This window comes from Geotrypetes seraphini, chromosome 1 (assembly GCF_902459505.1).
Source record: "Geotrypetes seraphini chromosome 1, aGeoSer1.1, whole genome shotgun sequence".
In the NCBI taxonomy this organism is placed as follows: Eukaryota; Metazoa; Chordata; class Amphibia; order Gymnophiona; family Dermophiidae; genus Geotrypetes; species Geotrypetes seraphini.
In genome coordinates, this window is record NC_047084.1 from 150,651,988 (window position 1) to 150,678,215 (window position 26,228).

The window sequence follows — 26,228 nt, forward strand, 5'->3', positions numbered from 1 at the left end:
GGTGCCCTCTTGTGGCCGAGGGTCCCTTGAGAAAGAAAATATCATCTTCCACTTCGACACGTCCCGTGAGGTACTTAAATGTTTCGATCATGTCTCCCCTCTCCCTACATTCCTCGAGAGTGTAGAGCTGCAATTTGTTCAGTCTCTCTTCATATGAGAGACCCTTGAGCCCCGAGATCATCCTGGTGGCCGTCCGCTGAAATGATTCAATTCTGCGCACATCTTTACTGTAATGTGGCCTCCAGAATTGCACACAGTACTCCAGATGAGGTCTCACCATGGCCCTGTACAACGGCACTATGACTTCAGGCTTTCGGCTGACGAAACTTCTATTGATACAACCCAATATCTGCCTTGCCTTAGATGAAGCCTTCTCCACTTGATTGGCAGTTTTCATGTCTGCACTGATGATTACTCCTAAATCTCGTTCTGCTGAAGTCCTAGTTAAAGTTTCTCCGTTCAAGAAGTATGTCCTGCATGGATTTCCGCTTCCGAGGTGCATGACCTTACATTTCTTAGCATTGAAGCCTAGCTGCCAGGTTGAGGACCAACTTTCCAATATAAGCAGGTCCTGCGCCATATAATTCTGTAAACTGCATTCACTTACTATATTACATAGTTTGGCGTCATCGGCGAATAGTGTTATTTTACCTTGAAGCCCTTGAGTCAGATCCCCTGTGAATATGTTGAAAAGGAGTGGACCCAGGACCGAGCCCTGCGGCACTCCACTGGTCACCTCCGATGTTTTAGAGAGGTACCATTAACCACCACCCTCTGAAGCCTGTCACTCAGCCAATCATTGATCCATGCAGTTAGTGTCTCTCCTAACCCCATCGATTCCATTTTGCTTAGCAGCCTGCGGTGTGGGACACTGTCAGAAGTTTTACTGAAGTCCAGGTACACGACGTCCAAAGACTCTCCCAAGTCCAACTTTCTTGTTACCCAGTCAAAGAAGCTGATGAGATTGGATTGGCAGGACCTACCCTTGGTGAATCCATGCTGACTGGGATCCCGAAGATTCCCTTCATTCAAGATCGTGTCCAATTTGCTTTTAATTAGTGTTTCCATGAGTTTGCACACTATTGATGTGAGACTCACAGGTCTATAATTCGCAGCCTCTGCCCTGCAACCCTTTTTATGCAGAGGAACGACATTAGCTAATTTCCAGTCCAGGGGAACTTTCCCCTTACTTAGGGAGAGATTGAATAGCTCAGCCAACGGTTTCGCCAGGACATCGCTCAATTCTCTGAGTACTCTTGGGTGCAAATTGTCTGGTCCCATGGCTTTGCTCACCTTGAGACTTGCCAGTTCACTGTAAACTTCACCTGGTGTGAACTCAAAATTCTGAAACGGGTCTTCTGTGCTTTGTGTTGCCTTCAACTACAGACCGTGTCCCGGTGCCTCACAGGTGAAGACTGAGCAGAAGTATTCATTCAGTAGTTCGGCTTTATCGGAATCTGCTTCCACGTAACTTCCGTCCGATCTTCTAAGACGTACTATCCCGCCTGTGTTTCTTTTTCTGTCACTAATATACCTGAAGAAGGATTTGTCCCCCTTTTTAATGTTTTTTGCCAGAATTTCTTCCACTCGAAGTTTTGCCTCCCTAACTGCCATTTTGACCGCTGTAGACCTGGTCCTATATTCTACCTTTGCCTCTCTTTTCTCTGTGCGCTTGTAAGAGTGAAACGCTTTTTTCTTCTCCTTAATGAGGTGCGAGATCTCCGAGGTGAACCATTGGGGTTTATTGTTTCTTTGTCGTTTATTTACTGATTTTATGAAGCGGCTAGTTGCTTCATGTATGTTTGATTTCAGTGTTAACACTTAGCTTCTACATCATCGGTCTCTGCTTGGTCCTGCAGCGTCCGATGGACGAAATCTTCCATGCGTGCGAAGTCTGTGCCCTGGAAATTGAGTACCTTTGTTTTCGTGTTTGATCTAGGGAAGCCTTTCCTATGTTGTGGTCGCTGGAGGCTAGCGTATCTCCTACTGAGACCTCTGAGACGCTTTCCCCGTTGGTAAGTACCAGGTCGAGGATCGCCTGGGCCCTAGTGGGCTCCGTTACCATTTGTTTGAGACGTGCTCTCTTTATGGAGGTTAAGAGCCTCCTGCTACCGCTGGTTGTCGCTGAAAATGAGTTCCAGTCTGCATCAGGCATATTGAAGTCCCCTAGCAGTACAGCTTCTCCTCGTAGAATGATATTGTCTATGTCTTCAATTAATTCTGCGTCCATGTCTTCTAGTTGTCTTGGGGGTCTGTATACCACACCTAGATACAGGCATTTTTCTCTGCCTCTTGCCAGGTTTACCCAGAGGGACTCCCCGGTGTACTTGACATCTGTGATCCTGGTGGTTTTGATGTCCTCTTTAATGTATAGAGCTACCCCTTCCTAACCTGCCCTCTCTGTCCTGACGAAGTAGATTGTAGCCCGGTATAGCCATATCCCACCCATGTGAGTCCGTGAACCAAGTTTCAGATATTGCCATCACATCTAGGTCAGCATTCCTTATTTCAGCCTCCAATTCTAGAATTTTGTTATCTAAACTGTGTGCATTGACATACATGGCCCTCCATATCTTGTGTTTGCTAAGTCCCTGTGAGGCGTATCCTACCCGAGTCCGTGTGACTCCTAAAGAACTGTTTGCAATGTGGGTACTTACCTTGGACATGGAAGCGGAGTTTCGACTCACCTCATCAGGATAATTCCTTTCTGCACTAATATGTGAATGGGTACCCTCCCCCGACTTACCTAGTTTAAAGCCCTGTGAAGCAGGCGGGCTAGTCGGTGTCCGAAGACGTTCTTACCCCTACTGGTCAGATGGAGTCCGTCTGGTCCCTGAAGTCCTTGTAGCGCTTCCCCATGGTTTAGGAATCCGAAGTTCATATCCCGGCACCATCCCTGTAGCCACTCGTTCGTCCTCAGGATACGTTCATCTCTGGCTCTTCCCTTGCTTCTAACTGGGAGGATTGATGAGAAAACCACCTGCGCTCCTGTCCGCTTCAGCCTCTCACCCAGTGCTCCAAAGTCTCTGGTAATGGTCTCCGGTGTGTTCCTGGCAGTGTCGTTGGTTCCTATGTGGACAAGAAGCATAGGAAAGTGGTCTCGGGGCGTGTTTCTTTGGCGCTCCAGCCTCTCTCCAACGGAACATACCTTTCCCGACTTAAACTGTCATTAGCTTCATGTCTGAACAATTGCTTATCGATACAAGAAGCAATATATGGTCAAATTTCTCAGTAAAAATAGCAGAGACACGGCAAGTAAGTCTTAAAAAAAAAGAAAGAAAAGTCATGAACAGCAATGCATCCTGAATCAAAGATGGTGGGCATGCCATTACTAGACCCCTCACTGCCAGAAGATCCACTTAAACTCACTGACATTGTCTTGACACTTGATCATAAGCTAGAAGCCATTAACGAAACATTACATAACCTTTCAATCACAGTATCTGGATATACTTGGTGGGTAATGAAACTTGAGCACAGAGTAAGGGAAAATGATTCTATAAGCTCAGCTGTGCAAGGTCACTAAGAAATATGAGAGTAAAATAGAGGACTTCAAAAATCATTTGAGAAGAAATATTTGGATGGTGGGATTTTCAGAATCCATCAAGGAATCCGAGCTCAGAGGTGTGCTAGGAACATGGCTTACATCAGAGCTCCTGTTTGATGTGCCATAAGGCCCAATATGACTGGAATGAGCACATCACAAGGGCAGGCCTTAGGAAGGAGCAACTAGTTCAAGTTCAAGTTCAAGTTCAGGTTTATTTTGATAAATCGCCTATAAAAACTTTCTAGGCGATGTACAATGAAATACAAGTTATAAAAACATATTATCATACTAGTAATATAAGACATCTGATACCTCAACATGAACAATTATTATTAATTAAATTAAATAAAATGAAGAGAATTTTCTCTTTACCTAGCACTTAACAAAACATAACAGGGGGAGGGAAGGAAAGGATTACATTGTTTCTCTTAATAAAGGAAAGAACATAAGGAAGGGAAAGACAATAAAAAGAGGGAGAAAAGGAAAGAAATTGGTCATTAAAAACATCATTGAATAAAAACAAAAACAAAAACAAAAAAAAAAAAAAAAAAAAAAAAAAAAAAAAGATAGGAAATTAATCATTAAAAGCATCGTTGAATAAAAAAGTTTTCAACAATTTTTTAAAAGAAATAAGATCTTTTTCCTTTCTGATAAAAAAAGGCAGGGTGTTCCAGAGTTGGGGAGCTAGTACAGAGAACATATCATTTCTCCTTGTTCCAACAATTTTTAGTGAGGGGACCGATAATAAGTCTTGCTGGGAAGATCGAAGGAGTCGAGTTGTACAATAAGGGGTTATCATTCTAGATATGAATAATGGCGTATTGAACAATAATACCTTGAATACTAAGAAAACTATTTTAAATGTTATCCGGTGGTTGATGGGTAGCCAGTGCGACTTGATAAGAAGAGGAGTAACATGATCGTATTTTTTTCCTTTGTGTATAAGTTTTATGGCAGTGTTTTGGATTATTTGAAGTCTTTTCTTTTCTTTTTGAGATATGTTATACAGTAAAGAATTACAATAGTCTAATTTTGAAATTATCATAGAGTGGATCAGAATATTGATAGATTTTGGTTCTAGAAAAGATGAAATAGATCGTATTAGGCGTAATTTATAGAAACAGGATTTAACCGTTTGGCTTATGTGATCGTGGAAAGATAGATTCGTGTCAACGATTACACCTAGGATTCTTATAGATGATACAGATTCTATTGGGTTATTTTCAAGCATAAATGATGATTTAGATATGATATCATTTTTCCACGTAAATAACATAGTTTGTGTTTTTTTAATGTTTAAAGAAAGTTTATTGTTGTAGAGCCAGTTTTTTATTATATCAAGTTTATTATTAATTTCTGTAATTTCATTGTCATTCTCTGGGTCAATTGGATGGAGGAGTTGAATGTCATCAGCGTAGGAGAATGAGGTAAAGCCCAGTGATTGACAAATAGTAAGTAGAGGAGAGAGAAAAATATTGAATAAAAGAGGAGACAGAATAGAACCCTGCGGTATCCCAAAAGGCAAAGTGTAAGGAGTAGAATGATCTTCTTTCATTATAACAGTTGAGAGTCGGTTAGAGAGAAAGGATTTAAACCAGTCCAGTACCTGCCCTCCGACACCTATAGATTCCAGACGATAGATTAGAATAGCGTGATCTATAGTATCAAAAGCCGCTGAGAGATCCAGGGAAAAAACTAGGCATTGGACTATAATAGGGAAAGTTTTTAATTATGCCCATAAGGAATGGATTCTGCAGGAATATCAGTGCAAGCAAGAACTGCGATATCAGAACCAAAAAATTATATTACTCCAAGTTAAAGTGGCAGGACTGTACAGAAGCTATTTTGATCGCCGTAAGCAACTGATCACGCACAATGTAAAATTTACTATGCAATTCCCTGCTAGATTAAGAGTGGACTATGAGGGCAAAAAGTATATTTTTATTACAGTTGAAGAAGCCCAATCTCAAGTACAGAAATGGTTTCAGGTAACAGATAGAATGATGGCTATCCTTCTGCAATCTGATTGCCCGGCATAGCTTTGTGTCATCTGCAAACTTGATGATCTCACTGGATGTTGCTTCTTCTAGGTCATTGATGAAAATATTAAATAAGATGGGCCCAAGTACCGAGCCCTGGGGCACACCGCTAGTCACTTTCTCCCAGTCTGAGAACTTCCCATTTATGCCCACTCTCTGCTTTCTGTTCTCCAGCCATTTGCCTATCCATCTTAGTATATCTCCCTCTATTCCATGGCTTTGTACTTTCCTGAGAAGTCTTTCATGTGGAACCTTGTCGAACGCTTTCTAGAAGTCCAAGTATATTATGTTCACCGGTTCTCCACTATCAATTTGTTTGTTCATGGTCTCAAAAAATTGAAGTAAATTCGTCAAACATGATTTCCCTTTCCTGAAGCCATGTTAACTGGCTCTCATCAGGTCGTGTGTATCCAAGTGCCGGACTATGCTATCTTTAATCAGTGCTTCAACCATCTTTCCAGGGACAGACATAAAACTCGCAGGTCTGTAGTTGCCCAGCTCTCCTCTTGATCCTTTTTTGAAAATTGGCGTGATGTTCGTTATCTTCCAATCGTCTGGTATCTGTCCAGTTCTAATTGACAGGTTGGCAAGTTTTTGCAAAAGCTCTCCGATTTCAACCTTCAGTTCTTTTAAGACTCTCGGGTGAATTCCACAAGGTCCAGGGGATTTGTCGCTTTTAAGATTGTTGATCTGGTAGTATATCTGGTGTGGTGAGGCTGTTCTCTATTACTCCTTTGAACACTTTCACTGCTTCTGGTATTGTTGCAGTGTCCTCCTTCGTGAAGACAGATGCAAAGAAGGAATTTAGTCTGTCTGCAATTTGTTTGTCTTCCTTGATGTACCCTTTTCTTCCCTGGTCATCCAGCGATCCCACCGCCTCTTTTGCAGGTTTTTTTCCTTTTACGTATCTAAAGAAGGGCTTGAAATTTTTGGCCTCTTGTGCTATTTTCTCCTCATAGTCCTTTTTGGCATCCCTCACCACCTTGTGACATTTCTTCTGATCATCTTTGTGTTTGTTCCAAGCTTCAGTTGTTTTCGTGCGTTTCCATTTTTTAAAGGAGTCCTTCTTTTCTTTTATGGCTTCCTTCACCTCTCTAGTAAGCCATGCCGGTTCTCTTTTGCCTTTAGTTTTCCTTTCTTTGGAAATCCGTGGAATGTAGAGATTTTGTGCTGCCGTGATAGTATTTTTCAGTAGGGACCATGCCTGATCTACCGTTTTAACTTTATCCATCTTTTTCTTGAGCCGTTGTTTCACCATGGCTCTCATGCTATCATATCTTCTCTTTTTAAAGTTTAAGGTCGTGGTTAAGGTTTAGGTATGTTTCCCTTTCCTGATGTCAAATTAAAGAAGCCTGAAGAACAAAATGGGGGAACTAGAAATCATGACCAAAGATGAGGACCTAGACATCCTAGTGATCACGGAAACTTGGTGGAATGAGGAAAACAAATGGGACAAAGTACTGCCAGGGTACAAGCTCTACCGAAGAGACAGGACACATCAGAAAGGAGGAGGAGTAGCACTTTACATAAAGGAAACCATTCACTCGACCAGAATGGACGCAACAGGGACAACACTTGGAATACTGTATCCAACACTGGTCTCCATACCTAAAGGATATAACCCTGCTGGAGAGGGTGCAGAGGCGAGCCACAAAACTAGTAAAAGGTATGGAAAATTTGAGCTACAAAGAACGCCTCGGAAAACTGGGACTCACAGGTCTGTAGTTGACAAGTTCTCCTCTTGATCCTCGAAAAGAGGAGGCTGAGAGGGGATATGATAGAGACTTTTAAAATACTAAAAGGATTCGACAAAATAGAGCAAGAAACATCGTTATTCACATTGTCAAATGTGACATGGACAAGAGGTCATGGACTGAAACTGAGGGGCAACTAAGCTACAGTAGTTTTTGTGAAAATGTGTTTTCGTGATTTGCTATTTTTCATCATGTGTGACCTGTTTTCATCATGTGTGAGGTCCTGTTTTAAATTGGGTAAGACCACTACAGAAACATATGAAATGTTGGAAGTGGCTTATGGGAAACATGTCATGAGTTATGGAAGGTGTTTTGAATGGTATTTATGCTTCAAAAGTGATCGTGAATCAGTGGAAGACCATCGACATCAACTGATGAGGGTTCTTGTGTATGCTAATCGGTGATTAATTATTAGAGAATTAGAGGAATGCAACATCTCCATTGATTCATGCCACAACATTCTAACAGAAAAGTTGGGAATGTCTTGCATTGTAGCAAAGTTTGTTCCATGGTTGATGACCAATGACCAGAACAACCACCTCAAATTTTGGGCAAAAAATGTGATGACAGTTCTTCCCCAGCCACCTTACTCTCCTGACTAGGCCCTTGCTGACGATTCCTAAATTTAAATCCATTCTGATAGGAAAGCAATTCGACACCATTGAAGACATAAAAAAGCTAAATTTGACGCAGCAACTTTTGGCGAATCCTAAAGATGCGTTTAAGAACTGTTTCCAGAAGTGGAAATGACATTGAGAAAAGTGTATATGTAGGGAAGGGGACCCAATGGAATAAGTTATAAGATTGTTTAATACATTTTTATAAAATCAGTCCTGGAACATTTTGAATAGACCTTATATTATGGAAATCAATAGTTTCCATAAGTTCCTTTTAGTTTAACATTTTATGAGATTTGTTTCTGGACTGTTACAGGGAAAATTGTATAGTCCTTTACTTTGTGGTCCTGAAATGAGTATCTCTTGTGCATAACCATATCAGAAAAAATCAGTCCTAACAATACTCATGTTCATATTACTTTAAGGTGGGAAATTTATAGAGCAGGTGATATTCCCTTTTAGAGGACTCATCAAATGAAATTATGGCTAGTCTTCCCTAATTAAGCAACTTGTACATGCAATATCACAGTTTGTAATTCATTCAGGGTATACTGTTTCCTGTGTCAGGTAAAAATGCATATAGCTGTTTTATTTATTAAATCAGGATTTTCAACATCTTATTCTATGCTTGTATTTTCTTGTTTATTTTACAGGCTGCTTTCATTCGTGATGTGTTGTTGCCAGGTGAATGGGATGTTTGTGTAACCTCGTATGAAATACTTATCAAAGAGAAGTCTGTATTTAAAAAGTTTAATTGGCGTTATCTAGTTATAGATGAAGCCCACCGGATCAAAAATGAAAAATCAAAGGTAAAACAATATACATTTAATGTTAAAGTAAAATTTCACATCTAAAAGGCTTTTGAAAAGGTGCATGTGTATAATTGGTCTTGTATTTTTTTTTCCAGTTATCGGAAATTGTGAGAGAATTTAAGACTACAAATCGTCTGCTTCTCACAGGAACTCCTCTTCAAAATAACCTGCATGAGCTCTGGGCACTACTCAACTTTCTGCTGCCAGATGTTTTCAACTCAGCTGAGGTTAGGAACAATCTTATAGTAACATAATAAATGACAGCAGATAAAGACCTGAATGGTCCATCCAGTCTGCCCATAAGTTATATCCATTAAAAAAATACATGATTAGATTAATTTGTCTCTTCTTTGATATTTGTAAAGTTTGGTATTGTCCTAGGTTCCAGATGCTGAAGTTGCCCTTCCAAGCTCACTCTAGCCCAGTAGTCTCAAACACGCGGCCCACGGGCCGCATGAGGCTCTCCAGGTTTTATTTGCGGCCCGTGGTCTGGACGCGATCAACAGCATTTCTCTTCCCCTTTCCCTTCCTTTTGGAGCAGCAGCGTGTCTGGCCGGCTCATTCCGTTCAAAGCCGCGGGTTGGCGGCTCCTCGCGCTATCCACTCCTGCATCAGAAGCATCTCTGACGTCAAATCAGAGAGGCTTCAGACGCAGGCGCGAATCTTGCAAGGAGCCGCCACCCGCGGCTTTGAACGGAATGACACGCTGCTGCTCCAGTGGCATACCAAGAGGGGGGTGGGGGGGAGGGCGGTCCGCGCCGGGTGCACGCCCCAAGGGGGTGCACAGCTGGCCACCCTCCACTGTTCTCCCTAGAGTGCGGCTCGTGGCTCGTCTAGAGCAGTGGTGCCTAACCTGCTTCCCTTCCCTTCTCACTGCTGCCATCGGGGAACAGGCCGGCACTGTGTTCTTTGATCTCCCTGCTTCTCTTCCCTCCTTGCTTCTCAATTCTGACATCGAGAGGACGTTCTGGCTAGCCAATTGCTTCCTGGCTGCCCGGAACGTCCTTTCCGACGTTAGAATTGATGTCGGGCGGCAAGAGTTGGTCGGCCCCGTGGAGAAGAGAAGCAGGGAGATCTCGGCCTGTTCCTGATGGTGGTGGCGGCAGCAGCAGCAGCCTATTCCCCGGCGGCGGTGGCATGGGGGAGGGCAGGAAAGTAGAATGAAAGAAGGGGGGGACAGGGAGCCAGAAAAAAAACAAAAAATGGGACACGGAATCAGACAAAGACAGACATAGAGAAAGAAAGAAAAAGTTGGGGGAGGGAATGAGGTCTGGAGGAAAGGAAACATACAGGAGGCTGAAAGAAGGAAAGAAATATTGGATGCACAGTCAGAAGAATAAAATGCAACCAGAGACTGATGAAATTACCAAACAAAGGTAGGAAAATGATTTTATTTTCAATTTAGTGATTGAAATGTGCCAGTTTTGAGAAAGAAAAGATATTAAACTTTAAATGTGAATGCTGCAGAAAAAATAGAGTACTTGGAGGGCCACAGAAAAAATAGTTAGTCTTATTAAAGAAATGACAATTTTGCATGAGGTAAAACTCTTTATAGTTTATATATCTTTTCTTTTAACTGTTAAAGGAAAGTTTTATAAACTATAAAGAGTTTAACCTCATGCAAAATTGTCATTTGTTTAATAAGACATAACTATTTTTTCTGCGGCCCTCCAAGTACCTATAAATCCAAAATGTGGCCCCGCAAAGGGTTTGAGTTTGAGACCACTGCTCTAGCCTATCCAACCATCCCGTTGTTTGCAGGAAATCTATTGTAAAGTCTGACCAGTAACATCCTTATGTTCTTATATTAGTGGAGTTCCCATTGATGCCCATCCCAGCCCATCATACCCCGAATCATCATATATGGGACACAGACCGTACAGGTCTGTCCAATACCGGTTTTAGGGCTAGATTCACTAACCTGAGATCCGTGTCCAATCCTTGTTTGATTCCAGGCAGGCCGCCAAATTCACTAAAAGCCTGCATGCAAATGGGGGTGATCATTGACATGCTCCCCACCGACTGTACAGATAGCTGAAGAGCGATCCTTGAGCATGTGCAGACCATCTTCCTTGACTGTAGATGGTCTGGCATGCGCTGGTCCTTCGTGTCCTTTTTTTCTTTTTTACTTTACTGGTTTTTTTTTACTTCATGAGCCATGGTTTTAACCCGCTTTAAACCCGCAGGCTTTAAACGGGCTTGCACTGCGGGGAAGGGCTGGAGAGTTGAGGCAGAGAGCAGGGCGACTAAGCAGGAGAATTGGGGCAGAGAGAAGGACGGCCAGAGCAGGAGAATCGGGGCAGAGAGCAGGGTTTTAGCACAACCAGTCGCTAGTTTTTTGATCGGCCAGCCAGTCGGTGTGACAGAAGAAAGTTTAGTGAATCGCGTCTTTCCTACTTTGCATGCCGATTCCCCTCATTTGCATGCACAGATCGGGATCGGATTGGTACACAGGTTAGTGAATCGGGTCGGAGGGAATCTAGCCCTTAGTTCTTTAATTTACACCCTTCATTTTCTAATTAAAAATTCTGAGTCATTCCATGTCAAGTGGTCCAGGAACCCATGCTCGACCCCCTCCCCCCCTTGAACTCTAACCAAATTTTACAGGGGTGTTGTCCAGGGTCTCAAATGAAACTCTGCAAAAATTTTTGGATCTATCTCAATTTGGTCAGGAGCTAGGGGTGGTTGAACAAAAGCAATCGATCCACCCACATGCCTCATGTGACCTAAAACGTCAACTTTGCGTAAGCACTGCGGCAGAAGGAAACTACCTAGGAGTCTGAAATTTTTCAGTTTGGTACAGCACCTTGGGGCAAGTTTGAAATCTTTTGCGAACGTGCTTCCATTTCTACAGGTCAGCAGAGTAGGCAAAAAAATTCACGAATGAAAATTTTTGGCACAGTTTGGCTCCGTACTGCTGCTGATAGGTAAGTCAGCTGAGGGTATAACTTTACCAACAGACATGTACCTTGAGGTACTTCCAAGATTTACGATATGAGCTTTTACAGTCAAGTGAAGCTGAAGATATGACCATCCCAAAAATATGGCTTTATGCATTTATGCAAATTTTCACTATTTTTCAGATTCACTGACAATATTATCATAAATCTCTTATTTAAAAAAAAAATCCTTTCTGCTTGGTAGAAATTGAGATTTTTTTTTCTCTCAACTTTGTAGGACTTTGATTCTTGGTTTGATACCAAGAATTGTCTTGGAGATCAAAAACTAGTGGAACGTTTGCATATGGTGAGATTTATTAACTTTCATTTTAAATTGTGTAACTACAGTATAACTGATTTGTTGGTACGTGATGCCCATAACATCATCAAAATTGTTTAGTTTTAAAAATACTCTGTTCCTTTGCTCCTCCATCTCATGGTCCACCATCTCTCTCCCGGCTTCCCGGTCTCACCTTCAAAGCAGTCTGCAAAGGATCGCCGGTCGGCTGTAGCAATCTTAGCAGGCTGCCATAGCCTCCGTAGCACGTTCCCTCTGCCACAGTCCTGTATGTCAGAGGAGGGGTGGGTCCGCGGCAGAGGGAGCATGCTGCGGAGGCCAATGGCAGCCTGCTAGGATTGCTACAGCCGACCAGTGATCCTCTGCAGGCTGCTTTGAAGGTAAGACCGGGAAGCCGGAGGACGCTAGAAAGAAGGGAGAAAACATGCAGGACTTCGGAGCGGGGGGCCTGGTATATGGAGGGAGGAAAGGAGGGGTCCAAAAAGACATGCATATGCCGGACTGAGGGTGGGGGGGAGGGGAAAAAATAATGGGTCTAAAAACAGAGGAGAGGGAGAGAGATGGTGGGTAATGGGATGGACGGATGGAAGGAACAGAAAGGGAGAGAAGTTAGACACAAGGGATGATGTGGAGGGGGGGATAGAGATACTGGATAGGAGGATAGTTGGGGAGTGAAAGGGAGAGATAGTGGACCCTGGGGTAGTGGGGAAGGAGGGAGAGATGCTGGATGAAAGAGTAGTTGAGAAAAGGAGAGATGGTGGATCTGGGGATGGTGAGGTCCATCGATGCAGCTGTGGTGATGGAGACGAAAAAAATAAAGATGCCAAATCTCCGGGGGAGGGAAGGGAAATGGAAGGAGAGGACAAAGATGGAAGATGGATGGTTAGCATGGAGAAAGAAGGAAACAAAAAAATGGGCAGTAGACCGTGGCAAGCGAGTTATCAGAAGACAAGAGCCTGGCACCAACATGATCTGAATAATAACCAGACAAAAGGTAGGAAAAATAATTTTAATTTCTGTTTTGTGATTACAATATGTCAAATTTGAAATGTGTATGCTGCCAGAGCTGGTGTTAGACAGCAAGTGTGAATTAGGACCTAAAAGAGAGAGGAAAAGTCTTTTTTATTTATTTTGTTTACAACACAGAGCCGGCATGGGGTTGGAGAGGTTGTAACCCTAAACTTCTACTAAGACTAAGGGGTTCTTTTATTAAAGTGTGCATTTAGTGTGTGCTAATCTTTAGCGCATGCTAAATCAGTTAGCGTATCTTAATAAAAAATTTGGCCTGCAACTTACCTTATGATTTAGATTTCGGACTCTTATGTTATTGAGTTTGACATCTCTGTCCTAAAAGGAATATTAGATAGTGTTACTTGAACCATAAAAGATCTGGAGATATGATTAGAGCATAGTAGGTTATGCAAGCAACATTCTTTTATGTTCCATCCGGTATCAGTATGATAGGTTTTTTTTCTCCGGAGACAGGCAGAGGATATGCAGCCCCACTTGATTAGTGAAGCCTCTGACTGAGCCAATAATGTCGTATTCCATAGCTATGATAAGCTTTTGAGCTTACTGAGCATGTGCAGGATTGCCTACTCCTTGAGGCCCCCTCCCCTCCTGTCAGGTTTTTTCTGATCCGCTCCTTGCCAGTCCTCTCTCTCTCTCTCTCTCTCTCTCCTTTCTCTCCTCTCCCCCCTCTCTCTCTCTTTCCCCTCTCTCCTCTCTCTCTCTCTCTCTCCAGAGAAAACATATCAAACATTAACGACTTTTTAGTTAGAAAGCGTAACCAAAGAAGTGAAAGCGATAGGTGATAAGAAGAATTCATTCAGGAAATGGAAAAAGGGCAAAACTGAGAACTGGAAGGATAAGCAGGCAGGTATTCTCACATATGGGTGATGTCATCGACGGAGCCCGGATGCGGACGCCTCGCAAGCAGACTTGCTTGAAGAAATTCAAAGTTTCAAGTCGCACGCACCGCGCATGCGCGAGTGCCTTTCCACCCAGCGCAGGGCGCATGTCCTTAGTTCCCGCGGAGCCGAGAAGTCCGTCTTTGACTCTGCATTTAACTTTGTTTCTTTGTGCCTTCTCTCAACCGCGGTTTGTGTTTTTTTCCTCACGAATCGCTGTTTTTAATTTATTTCTTTTATTTTAGTTTAAAAAAAAAAAATGTTCGTTTTCCAGGACGGGCTGCTCGGCCGCAGCCTGAGGGCTTCGATTTTGTGGCGGCTATTTTTCCTTCTATGTCCCGGCCTGCCACGGGCTTCAAGAGGTGTAGCAAGTGTCAGCGTGTGATCTCTCTTACTGACCCTCACGGATGCTGCCTCAAGTACCTTGGGCTGAAACATCATCCTAGGTCGTGCCTGCCTTGCCAAACACTTCAGCCTCGTGTTTTTAAACGTCGTTGCATTTTGGTGAACAAGCTCTTCGAGATGGGAGTCTTCTACTGATCCCTCGACTTCGAAGGTGTCTTTAGCCTCGACTCCTACCAAGGCTCCTTTTACGCCTACTGCTTCCACCTCGAGCCTCATCAGACCTTCGTCGTTATCTGCTGTATCTTCCCCTGTTTCCTCAGGTCAGATAGCTCAGCAGTTGGTTCCGCCGTTGGTGATTAAAGTGTCTAAAACTCCCAGGTCGAAGCACACTCACAATACCTCAAAGGAACCTCCAGCCAAAGCAGGTGTTCCGGTTTCAGACCCAGATCCATCCTTGCTGGCTTCTTTCCAGACCATGTTAGAGAAGCAGTTTATTCAGTTCCTTACTACACATGGTACCCAAACTGCTTCCTCTTATCCAGCCTGGGCATTCAGCAGACTCCCGTAAGGTAGAGCCGCTTTCTTTGCAACAGTCAACTTACACACTCTTTGCAGGGAGCACAGTCTTTGCGAGTGTCTGGTCTGGCATCCAAGCACGTAAAGCAAGGAGCAGATCCTTTGCGAGTGCCTCGACAAGAGTCCTCACACTTTATACAAGGAGCAGAGTCTTTGAGAGTGCATCGAGGTTCCTCCACCCAAGCCTCTGGAGCTTCGATCTACAGCCTCTAGTCCTATTCATACATCGGCTGCCCACGTCTCCGAGGCGAAATCTCTTCGATCCTCGAGATCTGGTTCCAGACACAGTTCTCACTGACATTCGAGGCCTTCATCGAGGCATCCTTCCAGGCATAGTTCTTCTTCTCATGACAGACCATCTTCCTCGAAGCCTCGATCTACTCCAACCTTGACCAGACCACCTCGCTCGAGGTCTCTGATGCAGGACCTCAAGGATGTCCCGGTCTCGATTGCCTCGTCCAAGTCACCAGGTTCCTTTGATGCTTTTTTCCCTGCCGAACCTTCAGCTTCGACACAAGCTGCCTTGACGTCCTTGAGTCCTTCTTGAGGCAAAGCATTGGCAGATCAGCTATCTTTCTCATCTTTCCTGTGACAGATGGCTATAGACTTGGATATTCAATTGGATACTGGCTCCAAATATTCTAAAGAGTATCTCGAAGTCATGCATCTTCCTCAACCTCCGGCAGAGTCTCTTAAGCTTTCACTTCATAAGCTTTTGAATCAGACTTTTGGTCGTTGCATGGAAACACCTTTTTCCATACCAGCTGTTATAGGAAAATTGGATTTTAGATACGAGACTGTGCATCGCAAAGGGTTTGACAACTCTCAGTTATCTCATCAATCCCTGCTCGTCGAGTCCTCCTTGAAAAAGTCCCATCCTTCCAAGGTTTACGCCACCGTCCCTCCTGGAAGGGAAGGCAAAACTATGGACAAATTCGGACTTCGCATCTACCAGAATGCTATGATGTCTTCTAAAGTCCTCAATTATAATTTTCAATTAATCACTTACTTTGAATTTCTTATTTCTCTTGTACCAAAGTTTTTGAATTATTTGGATACCCAAATGCATTTTGAGTTTCAGGAAGTCATTGCTTCTTTCTCTCAATTACGTCTGCATCTCCTCCAATGATCTTATGATGCAGGCAGGTATTCTCACTAATGGGTGACGTGATCCAACGGAGCCCCGATGCGGACGCTTCTTTGAAGAAAAACTCGGTTTCGAGTTGCCCGCACCGCGCAAGGGTGAGGGCATTCCCGCCCAGACCAGGGCGCGTCTCCTCAGTTCTTACTTTTCCGCGGAGCCGAGAAGTCCGTCTTCGACTCTCTGCGCAAAGTTTTCTTCACTTGTGCCTTCTAAGTCCGCAGTTTTGGTTTTATTTGATCTTAATCACTGATTTTCGTCGTGTTTTATTGTTAAAAAAAATTTTTTTTAAAACTTTCTTCGTTCCATTCGACCGGGCAGGCCATGTGGCCGCAGCCCCACGGCTTCGATCTTGCGGCGGAGCTTTTTTGGCCTATGTCCCGGCCTATCACCGGTTTTAAAAAGTGTGACAAGTGCCAGCGCACGATTTCGTTAACGGACCCTCATCCATGCTGTTTTCGGTGTCTCGGGCCTGAACATCTTCCGATATCGTGCCGGCCTTGCTCTACACTCACCGCACGTGCTTTCAAGCGCCGTTGCGTTTTGTTGGAATCGCTGTTCATGGAGTCCTCGACGGAGCCATCGACCACGAAGGGATCTTCGCCTTCGACATCATCCGCAACTCCATAGCCTACCACCTCTGCGGCTCTGAGTCTCATCAAGCCCACCTCGTTTGTCCCGGCTCAGACTCCGGTGCCTGCTGCGATGCCTTCCTCAACCTCCTCAGGTCAGGTAGCTCAGCAGCCCATTCCCCCAGTAGTGTTAAAAGTGCCCAAGGCTTCGAAGTCCAAGCACTCACACACTGCTCCAAGGGAGCGTGAGGCCCGCGCAGGTGGTCCCATTTCAGATGCGGATCCATCCTTGCCGGCCTCGTTCCAGACCATGCTACAGAAGCAATTCATCGAGCTCTTTACCACGATGGGGCAGCTTCTTTCCCAAATCCAGCCTGGGCACGTGGAGGCCTCTCACGAGATCGAGCCCCCTCCAGTGCCTCAGCGGGTAACACACACTCAACAGGGAGCAGAGTCTCTGTGAGTGTCTGGTCTGGCAACAATGCATGCATCGCAAAGAGCAGAGTCTTTGCTCATGCCTCCATTGGAACCTATGCACTTGATGCAAGGAGCAGAGTCTTTGCGAGTGCCTCCGTTGGAACTGATTCACTCGATGCAAGGAGCAGAGTCTTAGCGAGTGCCTCCATTGGAGCCGATTCACTTGATGCAAGGAGCAGAGTCTTTGCGGGTGTCTCCATTGGAACCGATCACCCCGACGGGGTTCGAGCCTTTATCCCAGGACAAGCAGGCAGCTATTCTTGACTGATGGGTGACGGTGGAACCGATCACCCCGACGGGGTTCGAGCCTTTATCCCAGGACAAGCAGGCAGCTATTCTTGACTGATGGGTGACGGCACCGACGGAGCCCCGGTACGGACAATTTTAGAGTGATTGCACTCTAAGAACTTTTTAGAAAGTTCTAGCTCGGCCGCACCGCGCACGCGCGAGTGCCTTCCCGCCCGACAGAGGCGCGCGGTCCCTCAGTTTCTTAGTTTCCGCGGAGCTAAGAAGACGCGTTTTCAACGGCTGTTGAAATTTTTTCATAACTTGCCTTCCCGCTCGCGTAAACGTTTGGCTTAATTTGCCTTTTTTCTTTCTTTCATTTTGTAAAAAAAAAAAAAAAAATCTTTCATTTTTTTCTTCAATTTTCGGTTTTCCCCGGTGGGGCCTTCTGCCACCATCGAAGCCTCGGCCTTCGATTTGGCGGAAGCCGTTTTTCCTTTCATGCCCCCTCAACCGGGTTTTAAAAAGTGCCAGCGGTGTGCTAGGCCTATATCTCTCACGGACCCACACAACTGGTGTTTACAGTGTTTGGGTCCTGAGCATCAGGCCTCTTCTTGCACCCGCTGTGCTACTTTGAAAAAACGAACATTAAAAAATCGCTTAATTCAACAGCGATTGTTGTTCGGTGCCGAGATGTCCGACCCCGTTCCTTCGACTCCGGCTTCGGCACCGATTCAGTCGGCACCCTCGTCTTCGACGCCGCGTGATTCCACACCGGCATCCCAACAGTCAGGTAAGCCGGCTAAGAAGCCTTCCCCGCTGGAACGTCTTCCGGCCTCGAGTGCAGTGAGCCCAATCCTGCCGCCGGTTCGACGCCAGCGGAAGCGCTCCGCCCCTATAGAGGTGAGTCCCTCGACATCGGGCTCCTCATCTCCGGGGCGTCGAGCGGCACCGCAGGTACCGCAGAAGAAAAAAGCGGTACCGGTGCCATCCCTCGATAACCGCATTACGGCCATCCTTCAGGTGCAGCTTAAGGAGCAATTAGAACGACTCCTTCCTGCTATCATGACACCGAACCTTCCGGTGCCAGTTCGCACCGAGCCATCGGTACCGGTTGCTGAACAACCTGTATCGGTACCGATTGTGGAACCCGTATTAACCTCTTCCACTGTTTCGGTACCGCCTCACCTAACCTCCTCGGTATCGATGCCAGTTCTTGCACCGGAGCCGAGAGCTCACCATCAATCGGTGCAGACTTCGGCACCGGTGCGTCCGTTAACTTCTCCGGACACGGTATCGATGAGGTCGGGTAAGTCGATGCGCAAAACCCGACACATGCAAACGTCGACACCTGAGTCTCGGGACCATTCTTCCCATGTAAGGGACCCTGATCTGTGGGGAGACTCAGAGGAACCCTTTCTTTCTGAAGGAGAATGTTCCTCAGAAGAGGAGGATTCGGCTGTCCCTGACCCATCCTCCAAACAGGCCACTTCCTCTTTCTCTAGTTTTTTGAAAGAGATGTGTGAGTCCTTGTCCATTCCTTTGGAGGCTGAATCCAAAAAGTCTAAAGCTTTTTTGGATGCCCTTGATTTTGATCAGCCTCCAAAGGAATTTTTGAAACTTCCCCTTCATGACATCTTGAGGGAAACTTTCTATAAGAATTTAGAGACTCCTTTAACTGTCCCAGGGGCCCCACGTAAACTGGATTCTCTATATAAGGTAATTCCCATTCCTGGGTTCGACAAACCTCAACTACCACATGAATCCTTATTTGTCGAATCCACCCTTAAAAAGACTTCAGGAGCCAGTGTATATGCATCTGTCCCTCCTGGCAGAGAAGGAAGGGCCATGGATAAATTTGGTAAGAGGCTCTACCAAAATGCTATGTTAGCTAATAGAGCTAGTAATTATGCTTTTCATTTTTCTTTTTATTTAAAGCATCTCCTTACCACCATGGCTTCTTTCGAGAAATATCTTCCTTCACGAAAACATTCCACTTTTCATACATGCTTGTCGTCTCTTCTCCAATTGCGTAAGTTTATGGTGAGATCCATATATGATACTTTTGAACTTACGTCCAGAGCGACAGCAATGTCAGTAGCTATGCGTCGTTTGGCCTGGCTTCGGGTATCCGAGCTTGATGTTAACCATCAAGATCGGTTAGCCAATGCCCCATGTCTAGGGGATGAGCTCTTTGGGGATTCCATGGACTCAACCACACAAAAGCTCTCTGCTCATGAGACGCGCTGGGATACCCTGCTCAAGAATAAAAAGAAGCCTCCTCCGCCAAGACCATACAGGCAGCAATCGGCCTATCAACGCCGTTTCACAGCCCGTCCATTGCCTACCACTGCTCAACAACCTAGGCGTCAGAGGCAACAGCAACGTCAGCCTCCCAGACAACAGCAACAGCAACAAGCTGTAAAACAACCTCCTCAGCAAAAGTCACAGCCCTTTTGACTTCATTCTCCGCAGTATAGCCAGTATCCCTATTCCTGCTCTCCTGCCTCAACCAATAGGAGGTCGACTTTCTCTGTTCCTCAGCCGGTGGGAAGTAATCACTTCGGACCAATGGGTCCTCAACATCATCCGCCACGGCTACTCTCTCAACTTTCAGACTCTCCCACCTCAAAGCCTGCCAAAAGAGTCTGCTTTGAACAGTCCTCAATCAGCCCTCCTTATTCAGGAGGTCCAATCCCTCCTCCTTCTGAACGCTATAGAGGAAGTTCCTCTAGATCAAAAGGGGCAGGGATTCTACTCCCGCTACTTTCTAGTTCCCAAAAAGACAGGAGATCTCAGACCCATCCTGGATCTTCGCGATCTCAACATTCATCTAGTAAAAGAAAAATTCAAGATGCTTTCTTTAGCCATCCTTTATCCCCTTCTAAATCAAAACGACTGGCTATGCTCCCTCGATCTCAAAGAGGCTTACACTCACATACCGATCAATGTAACCTCAAGACCATATCTCCGATTCATGATCAATCATTGTCATTACCAGTACAAGGTGCTACCCTTCGGTCTTGCCTCATCTCCAAGGGTATTCACCAAATGTCTCATTGTGGTGGCGGCTTTTCTACGCTCTCACCACCTGCATGTATTTCCTTACCTGGACGATTGGTTGATCAAAGACACTTCTGCCCAAGCGGTCCTTCTGGCCACCAACCAAACCATCCAGTTTCTGCAACTTCTGGGATTCGAGATCAATCTACCCAAATCTCATATCATTCCCACTCAGAGACTTCAATTCATTGGAGCGATCCTGGATACACTCCTCATGAGAGCTTTCCTACCATCCAATCGTCTCCAGACTCTTCAGTCTCTATGTCACCAGGTGCTTCCTCTGCCGTCCATCTCAGCAAGACAAATGATGGTACTCTTGGGGCACATGGCATCCACAGTTCATGTCACACCTCATGCCCGTCTTCACCTGCGCACTCCTCAATGGACCCTTGCTACCCAGTGGTCCCAAGCGTCGGATCCTTGCTCACGACACATATCGGTGACATCATCTCTTCGTCAGTCTCTTCAATGGTGGTTGGTATCCTCAAATCTATCCAGAGGTCTTCTGTTCCATCAGCCTCCTCATCAACTAGTCATCACCACCGACGCCTCTCTGTACGCATGGGGAGCTCACTTGAACGAGTTCCAGACTCAAGGTCTTTGGTCAGCCCAGGAAAGGAAGCATCAAATCAATTTCCTGGAACTCAGAGCGATGTTTTACGCCCTCAAGGCCTTCCAACACCTTCTCTTTCCTCAGGTCCTTCTGTTGTGCACAGACAATCAGGTTGCGATGTACTACATCAACAAACAGGGTGGGACAGGCTCTCGCCTTTTATGCCAGGAAGCCCAGAAGATCTGGACTTGGGCCATAGATCATCATCTCTTCCTGAAAGCTATATACATTCAGGGGAAACAGAATTCCTTAGCGGACAAACTCAGCAGAATTCTCCAACCTCACGAGTGGACACTCGATCCCGTGACTCTGCAGTCTATCTTCGATCAATGGGGCACTCCTCAGATAGACCTCTTTGCAGCTCCTCACAATCATCAGCTGCCCCTATTCTGCTCCAGACTTTACTCTCCACACCGTCTAACAGCAGATGCTTTTCTCCTCGACTGGTCGAATCTGTTCCTGTACGCCTTCCCTCCTCTGCCTCTCATGTTGAGAACCTTGTTCAAGCTCAAGAGGGAACGAGCCACCATGATTCTGATTGCTCCGAGGTGGCCCAGGCAACATTGGTTCTCCCTTCTACTTCAACTCAGTTCCAGGGAACCTTTTCTTCTTCCTCTGTTTCCTTCTCTGCTTACGCAACAGCAGGGAACCCTTCTGCATCCCAACCTCCAGTCTCTACACCTGATGGCTTGGTATCTCTCGGGCTGAACTCGACTGATACTCTTTTATCTCAGCCCGTTCGTTCCATTCTGAATGCCTCCAGGAAACCAGCCACTCTACAATGTTACCATCAAAAGTGGACGAGGTTTTCTTCCTGGTGTCTTCTTCATCATCTTGATCCCACTTCCCTAGCGGTGGAGACGTTGTTGGATTATCTTCTTTCTTTGTCTGATTCTGGCCTGAAGTCCTCTTCCATCAGGGTCCACCTCAGTGCCATTGCAGCTTTTCATGAGCCAGTCCATGGAAAACTTCTTTCAGCTCATCCCCTGGTGTCCAGGTTCATGCGTGGGCTTTTCAATGTGAAACCACCTCTTAAAGCCCCTCCGGTTATCTGGGATCTCAATGTGGTTCTTTCAGCTTTAATGAAGCCTCCATTTGAACCTTTAGCTACTTCTCCTTTCAAATTTCTCACTTGGAAGGTACTTTTCCTTATTGCTCTTACCTCTGCCAGGAGAGTCAGTGAGCTTCATGCACTGGTTGCAGATCCACCTTTTACGGTCTTTCATCATGACAAGGTGGTTCTGCGTACACATCCAAAGTTTCTCCCCAAGGTTGTCTCGGAATTTCATCTCAACCAATCCATTGTTCTACCGGTTTTCTTTCCAAAACCTCATTCTCATTCTGGGGAACAAGCTCTGCATACTTTGGATTGTAAAAGGGCTCTTGCTTACTATCTGCAGCGTACGAAACCCCACAGATCAGTTCCCCAACTTTTTCTGTCCTTTGATCCGAACAAATTGGGACGTCCTGTTTCTAAACGCACGTTGTCTAATTGGCTAGCAGCGTGCATTTCTTTCTGCTATGCTCAGACCGGACTGACACTGGAAGGTTCTGTCACGGCCCATCGAGTCAGAGCAATGGCAGCATCTGTAGCTTTCCTCCGTTCCACTCCTATTGAGGAAATCTGCAAAGCTGCTACTTGGTCCTCAGTTCACACTTTTACATCTCATTATTGTCTGGATGCATTCTCCAGAAGGGATGGTCACTTCGGCCAATCTGTATTACAAAATTTGTTTTCTTAATGGCCAACCTTCCCTCCATCCCTCTTTTTGTTAGCTTAGAGGTCACCCATCAGTCAAGAATAGCTGCCTGCTTGTCCTGGGATAAAGCACAGTTACTTACCGTAACAGGTGTTATCCAGGGACAGCAGGCAGATATTCTTGCGTCCCACCCACCTCCCCGGGTTGGCTTCTTAGCTGGCTTATACTAACTGAGGGACCGCGCGCCTCTGTCGGGCGGGAAGGCACTCGCGCGTGCGCGGTGCGGCCGAGCTAGAACTTTCTAAAAAGTTCTTAGAGTGCAATCACTCTAAAATTGTCCGTACCGGGGCTCCGTCGGTGCCGTCACCCATCAGTCAAGAATATCTGCCTGCTGTCCCTGGATAACACCTGTTACGGTAAGTAACTGTGCTTTACGGCAACCACCCCTGCTTCGATCGACCGCTTCCAGCCCCATCCACTACCTGGGGGCCTCAGCGAAGGCCTACTCGCCTCGCCCATCGAGGCCGACCTCTCGACACAGTCCGCATCACCGATCGAGGCACTCCTCGAGGCACTCGTCCAGACAGGCCTCACCTCATCGGAAGCAAGCATACTTGGAGTATTCACCACCGACCACTACTCTTCCACCGATGCCAGAGCTCGAGGACACAATGGGATCTCTCTCACCGTTTCGATCCCTGTCCCCAATGGATCCGGAGGCCTCGACCTCTTCGAGCCCATCTCGAAGCCCTGCAACAGCCGACCAACTGTCCTTCTCGTTCCTTCAATAGATGGCTGATGACATGGACATCCCCCTGGATACGGGGTCCAAATTCTCAAAAGAATACCTGGAGACTATGCGCCTTCCTCAACCACCGGCAGAGTCCCTAAAGCTTCCGTAAGTTGGACACCAGATACCGCACTGTTCATCGGAAAGGGTTCGACGGCTCTCAGCTCTCCCACCAATCCTTGCTAGTGGAGTCCTCACTGATGTGGTCTCATCCCTCCCAGGTCTACGCCTCCGTCCCATCTGGTAGAGAGGGAAAGACCATGGACCGGTTCGACAGGAGAGTCTACCAGAACTTCATGATGGCCTCGAGAGTCCTGAATTACAACTTCACAACATATTTGGAGTTCCTTTTGTCCGTACTCCAGAAGTTCACGCCCTACGTGGATACTAGGGCACAATTCGAGTACCAGGAGGCGCTGGCTTCGTTATTCCAGCTCCGGGTGCAGCTTATGCATTCCTCCTGCGACGCCTTCAAGCTCATGGCTCAGGCCGCAGCATGCTCGGTGGCTAGCCGGCTGGCGTGGCTGCGGACAATCGACATGGACCCCCAACCTCCAGGACAGGCTTGCAAATGTTCCATGCGCTGGCACCGACCTCTTTGATGAGTCCATTGAGGTGCATCAAGGTCCATCGAGGTCACAAAGAAGCTCTCGGACCATGAGAAGTCCTTCCAGTCCATCCTGCGTCCGAAGCCCAGGCCTGCTCCTCCTTGTTTATCACACCCACCACTGATCTACCAGCGGCGTTACCCCCCAAAACAGGCTCCCCCCATCTGACAGCCTGTGAAGAGGCAGCAACCGTAGAAACATCAGCAAAAGCCTCAACCATCTGCGATTCCTAAGGCGCCTCAGCCCTTTTGACTGTCTCAAAGAGAGCATAACCTCTGTCGTTCTACCTTCTTCAGCAACTCCACCTATCGGAGGTCGCATCCACCATTTTTTCCATCGATGGACGACTATCACCACCGACCTCTGGGTTTTCTCCATCGTCAGGGAGGGATACTCTCTTCAATTCCACCAGGTTCCTCCAGAACATCCTCCAATAGAGTATCCTTCCGACTTGACGCAGACAACCCTTCTTCTTCAGGAAGCCCAGGCCTTGCTGCAGCTCGTAGCTGTCGAAGCAATCCCTTGGGACCAACAGAACAAGGGATTTTATTCCCGGTACTTCCTTGTGCCGAAGAAGACGGGCGATCTGCGGCCCATTGTGCACCTCAGGGTGCTCACCAAGTTTCTGGTCAAAGAAAAGTTTTGCATGCTGACCTTGGCATCCCTGTATCCCCTCATCGAGCAGAACGACTGGTTATGCTGTCTGGATCTGAAGGAGACCTACACTCACATCCCCATTCATCTGTCCTCACGCCAATTCCTCAGATTCCGGGTGGGACATCTTCATCTTCAATACAGAGTGCTTCCCTTTGGCCTGGCCTCATCCCCCAGAGTCTTCACCAAGTGCCTGGTAGTAGTAGCCGCAGCACTCAGGAACCACGGCCTCCAGGTGTTCCCTTACCTGGACGACTGGCTCATCAAGGATTCCACGTCTCAGGGAGTCGCCCTCGCGACCCAGAAGACAATTTGGTTACTACAACATCTGGGATTCGAGATAACTTCCCAAAATCCCACTTACAGCCCTCCCATTCTCTTCCCTTCATCGGCGCGATCCTGGATACTACCCAACTCCGAGCATTCCTCCCTCCTCCACGCATGGAGACTTCTTCATGCCTTTCAGTGTCCTCTCGCCCGTCCATCTCGTCGAGACAGATGATGGTCCTGCTGGGCCACATGGCCTCTACAGTGCATGTGACGCCATTTGCCAGACTTCACCTCAGGACGCCTCAGTGGACCTTGGTGTCTCAGTGGTCCCAGACGTCCGACCCTCTGACTCAACACATCCAGGTCACTCCTCTGCAACAGTCTCTTCGCTGGTGGATGCTATCCTCCAATCTCTCCAGAGGCTTGTTGTTCCAAACCCCCCGCCATCAGAAAGTCCTCACGACTGACTCATTGACCTATGCTTGGGGGGGCTCATCTGGACGGCCTCCATACCCAGGGTCACTGGACCAGCACGGACCGTCAGTGCCACATCAATCTCCTAGAACTCAGGGCGATCTTCAACGCTCTCCAGACCTTTCAACATCTCCTTCACGACCAGGTGGTCCTCATTCGCACAGACAACCAGGTCGCCATGTACTATGTGAACAAGCAGGGAGGCATGGGATCAGCCTCCCTCTGCCAGGAAGCTCTGAAAGTGTGGGATTGGGCGATTCGCAACAATATCTTCCTCAGAGCGGTCTACATTCAGTTTGCCATATATATAAGATGGAACATGCATTTGCAACACAAAAAGGATATATGAATAAGTTCAGGAAGATTTGGGGACCATTAACAGAATATTGCAATATTTGAATTTCATTTTCCCATGATAAGAAAATAGTATAAAGAAGGAGGGGGGGAGGGGTTAAGGGGAGGGAATTATTCTCTTTATCATACATTATAAATAAAATATTATAATAGATGATATTCTTACATGAAAATAACGTAATAAAGGGAGGAGGAAAAGGTTCATATTTAAATAATAATTGATATCATTACAATATATATATTGTATAACTTTATAAGAAAAATAATTACAATTATATGATATATAAAACCATAAGAAAAATAAGACAAGAAATGTTATATATAAAATATATTATAAAAATATCAAGTGTATTGTTAATGTATGAAAATTTATGACACTTGTTGTTAAATGGAAAAAAAATTCAATAAAAAACTTAAACACATTCAGGGAGCGGACAATGCCTTAGCAGA

General features: G+C 46.0%; 1 protein-coding gene across 4 annotated transcripts in view; it reads left to right on the forward strand.

Annotated features, from left to right (window-relative positions):
- Nucleotides 1–26,228, forward strand: part of SMARCA5 (SWI/SNF related, matrix associated, actin dependent regulator of chromatin, subfamily a, member 5) — a 436,858-nt gene that overhangs the window by 125,081 nt on the left and 285,549 nt on the right. For all 4 annotated transcript variants that reach the window (XM_033939984.1, XM_033939968.1, XM_033939959.1 and 1 more), the window contains 3 exons: nucleotides 8,611–8,766; nucleotides 8,865–8,996; nucleotides 11,947–12,015. In XM_033939984.1, coding sequence (XP_033795875.1) covers nucleotides 8,611–8,766; nucleotides 8,865–8,996; nucleotides 11,947–12,015 — 357 coding nt within the window. The remainder of the gene's footprint in view (nucleotides 1–8,610; nucleotides 8,767–8,864; nucleotides 8,997–11,946; nucleotides 12,016–26,228) is intronic.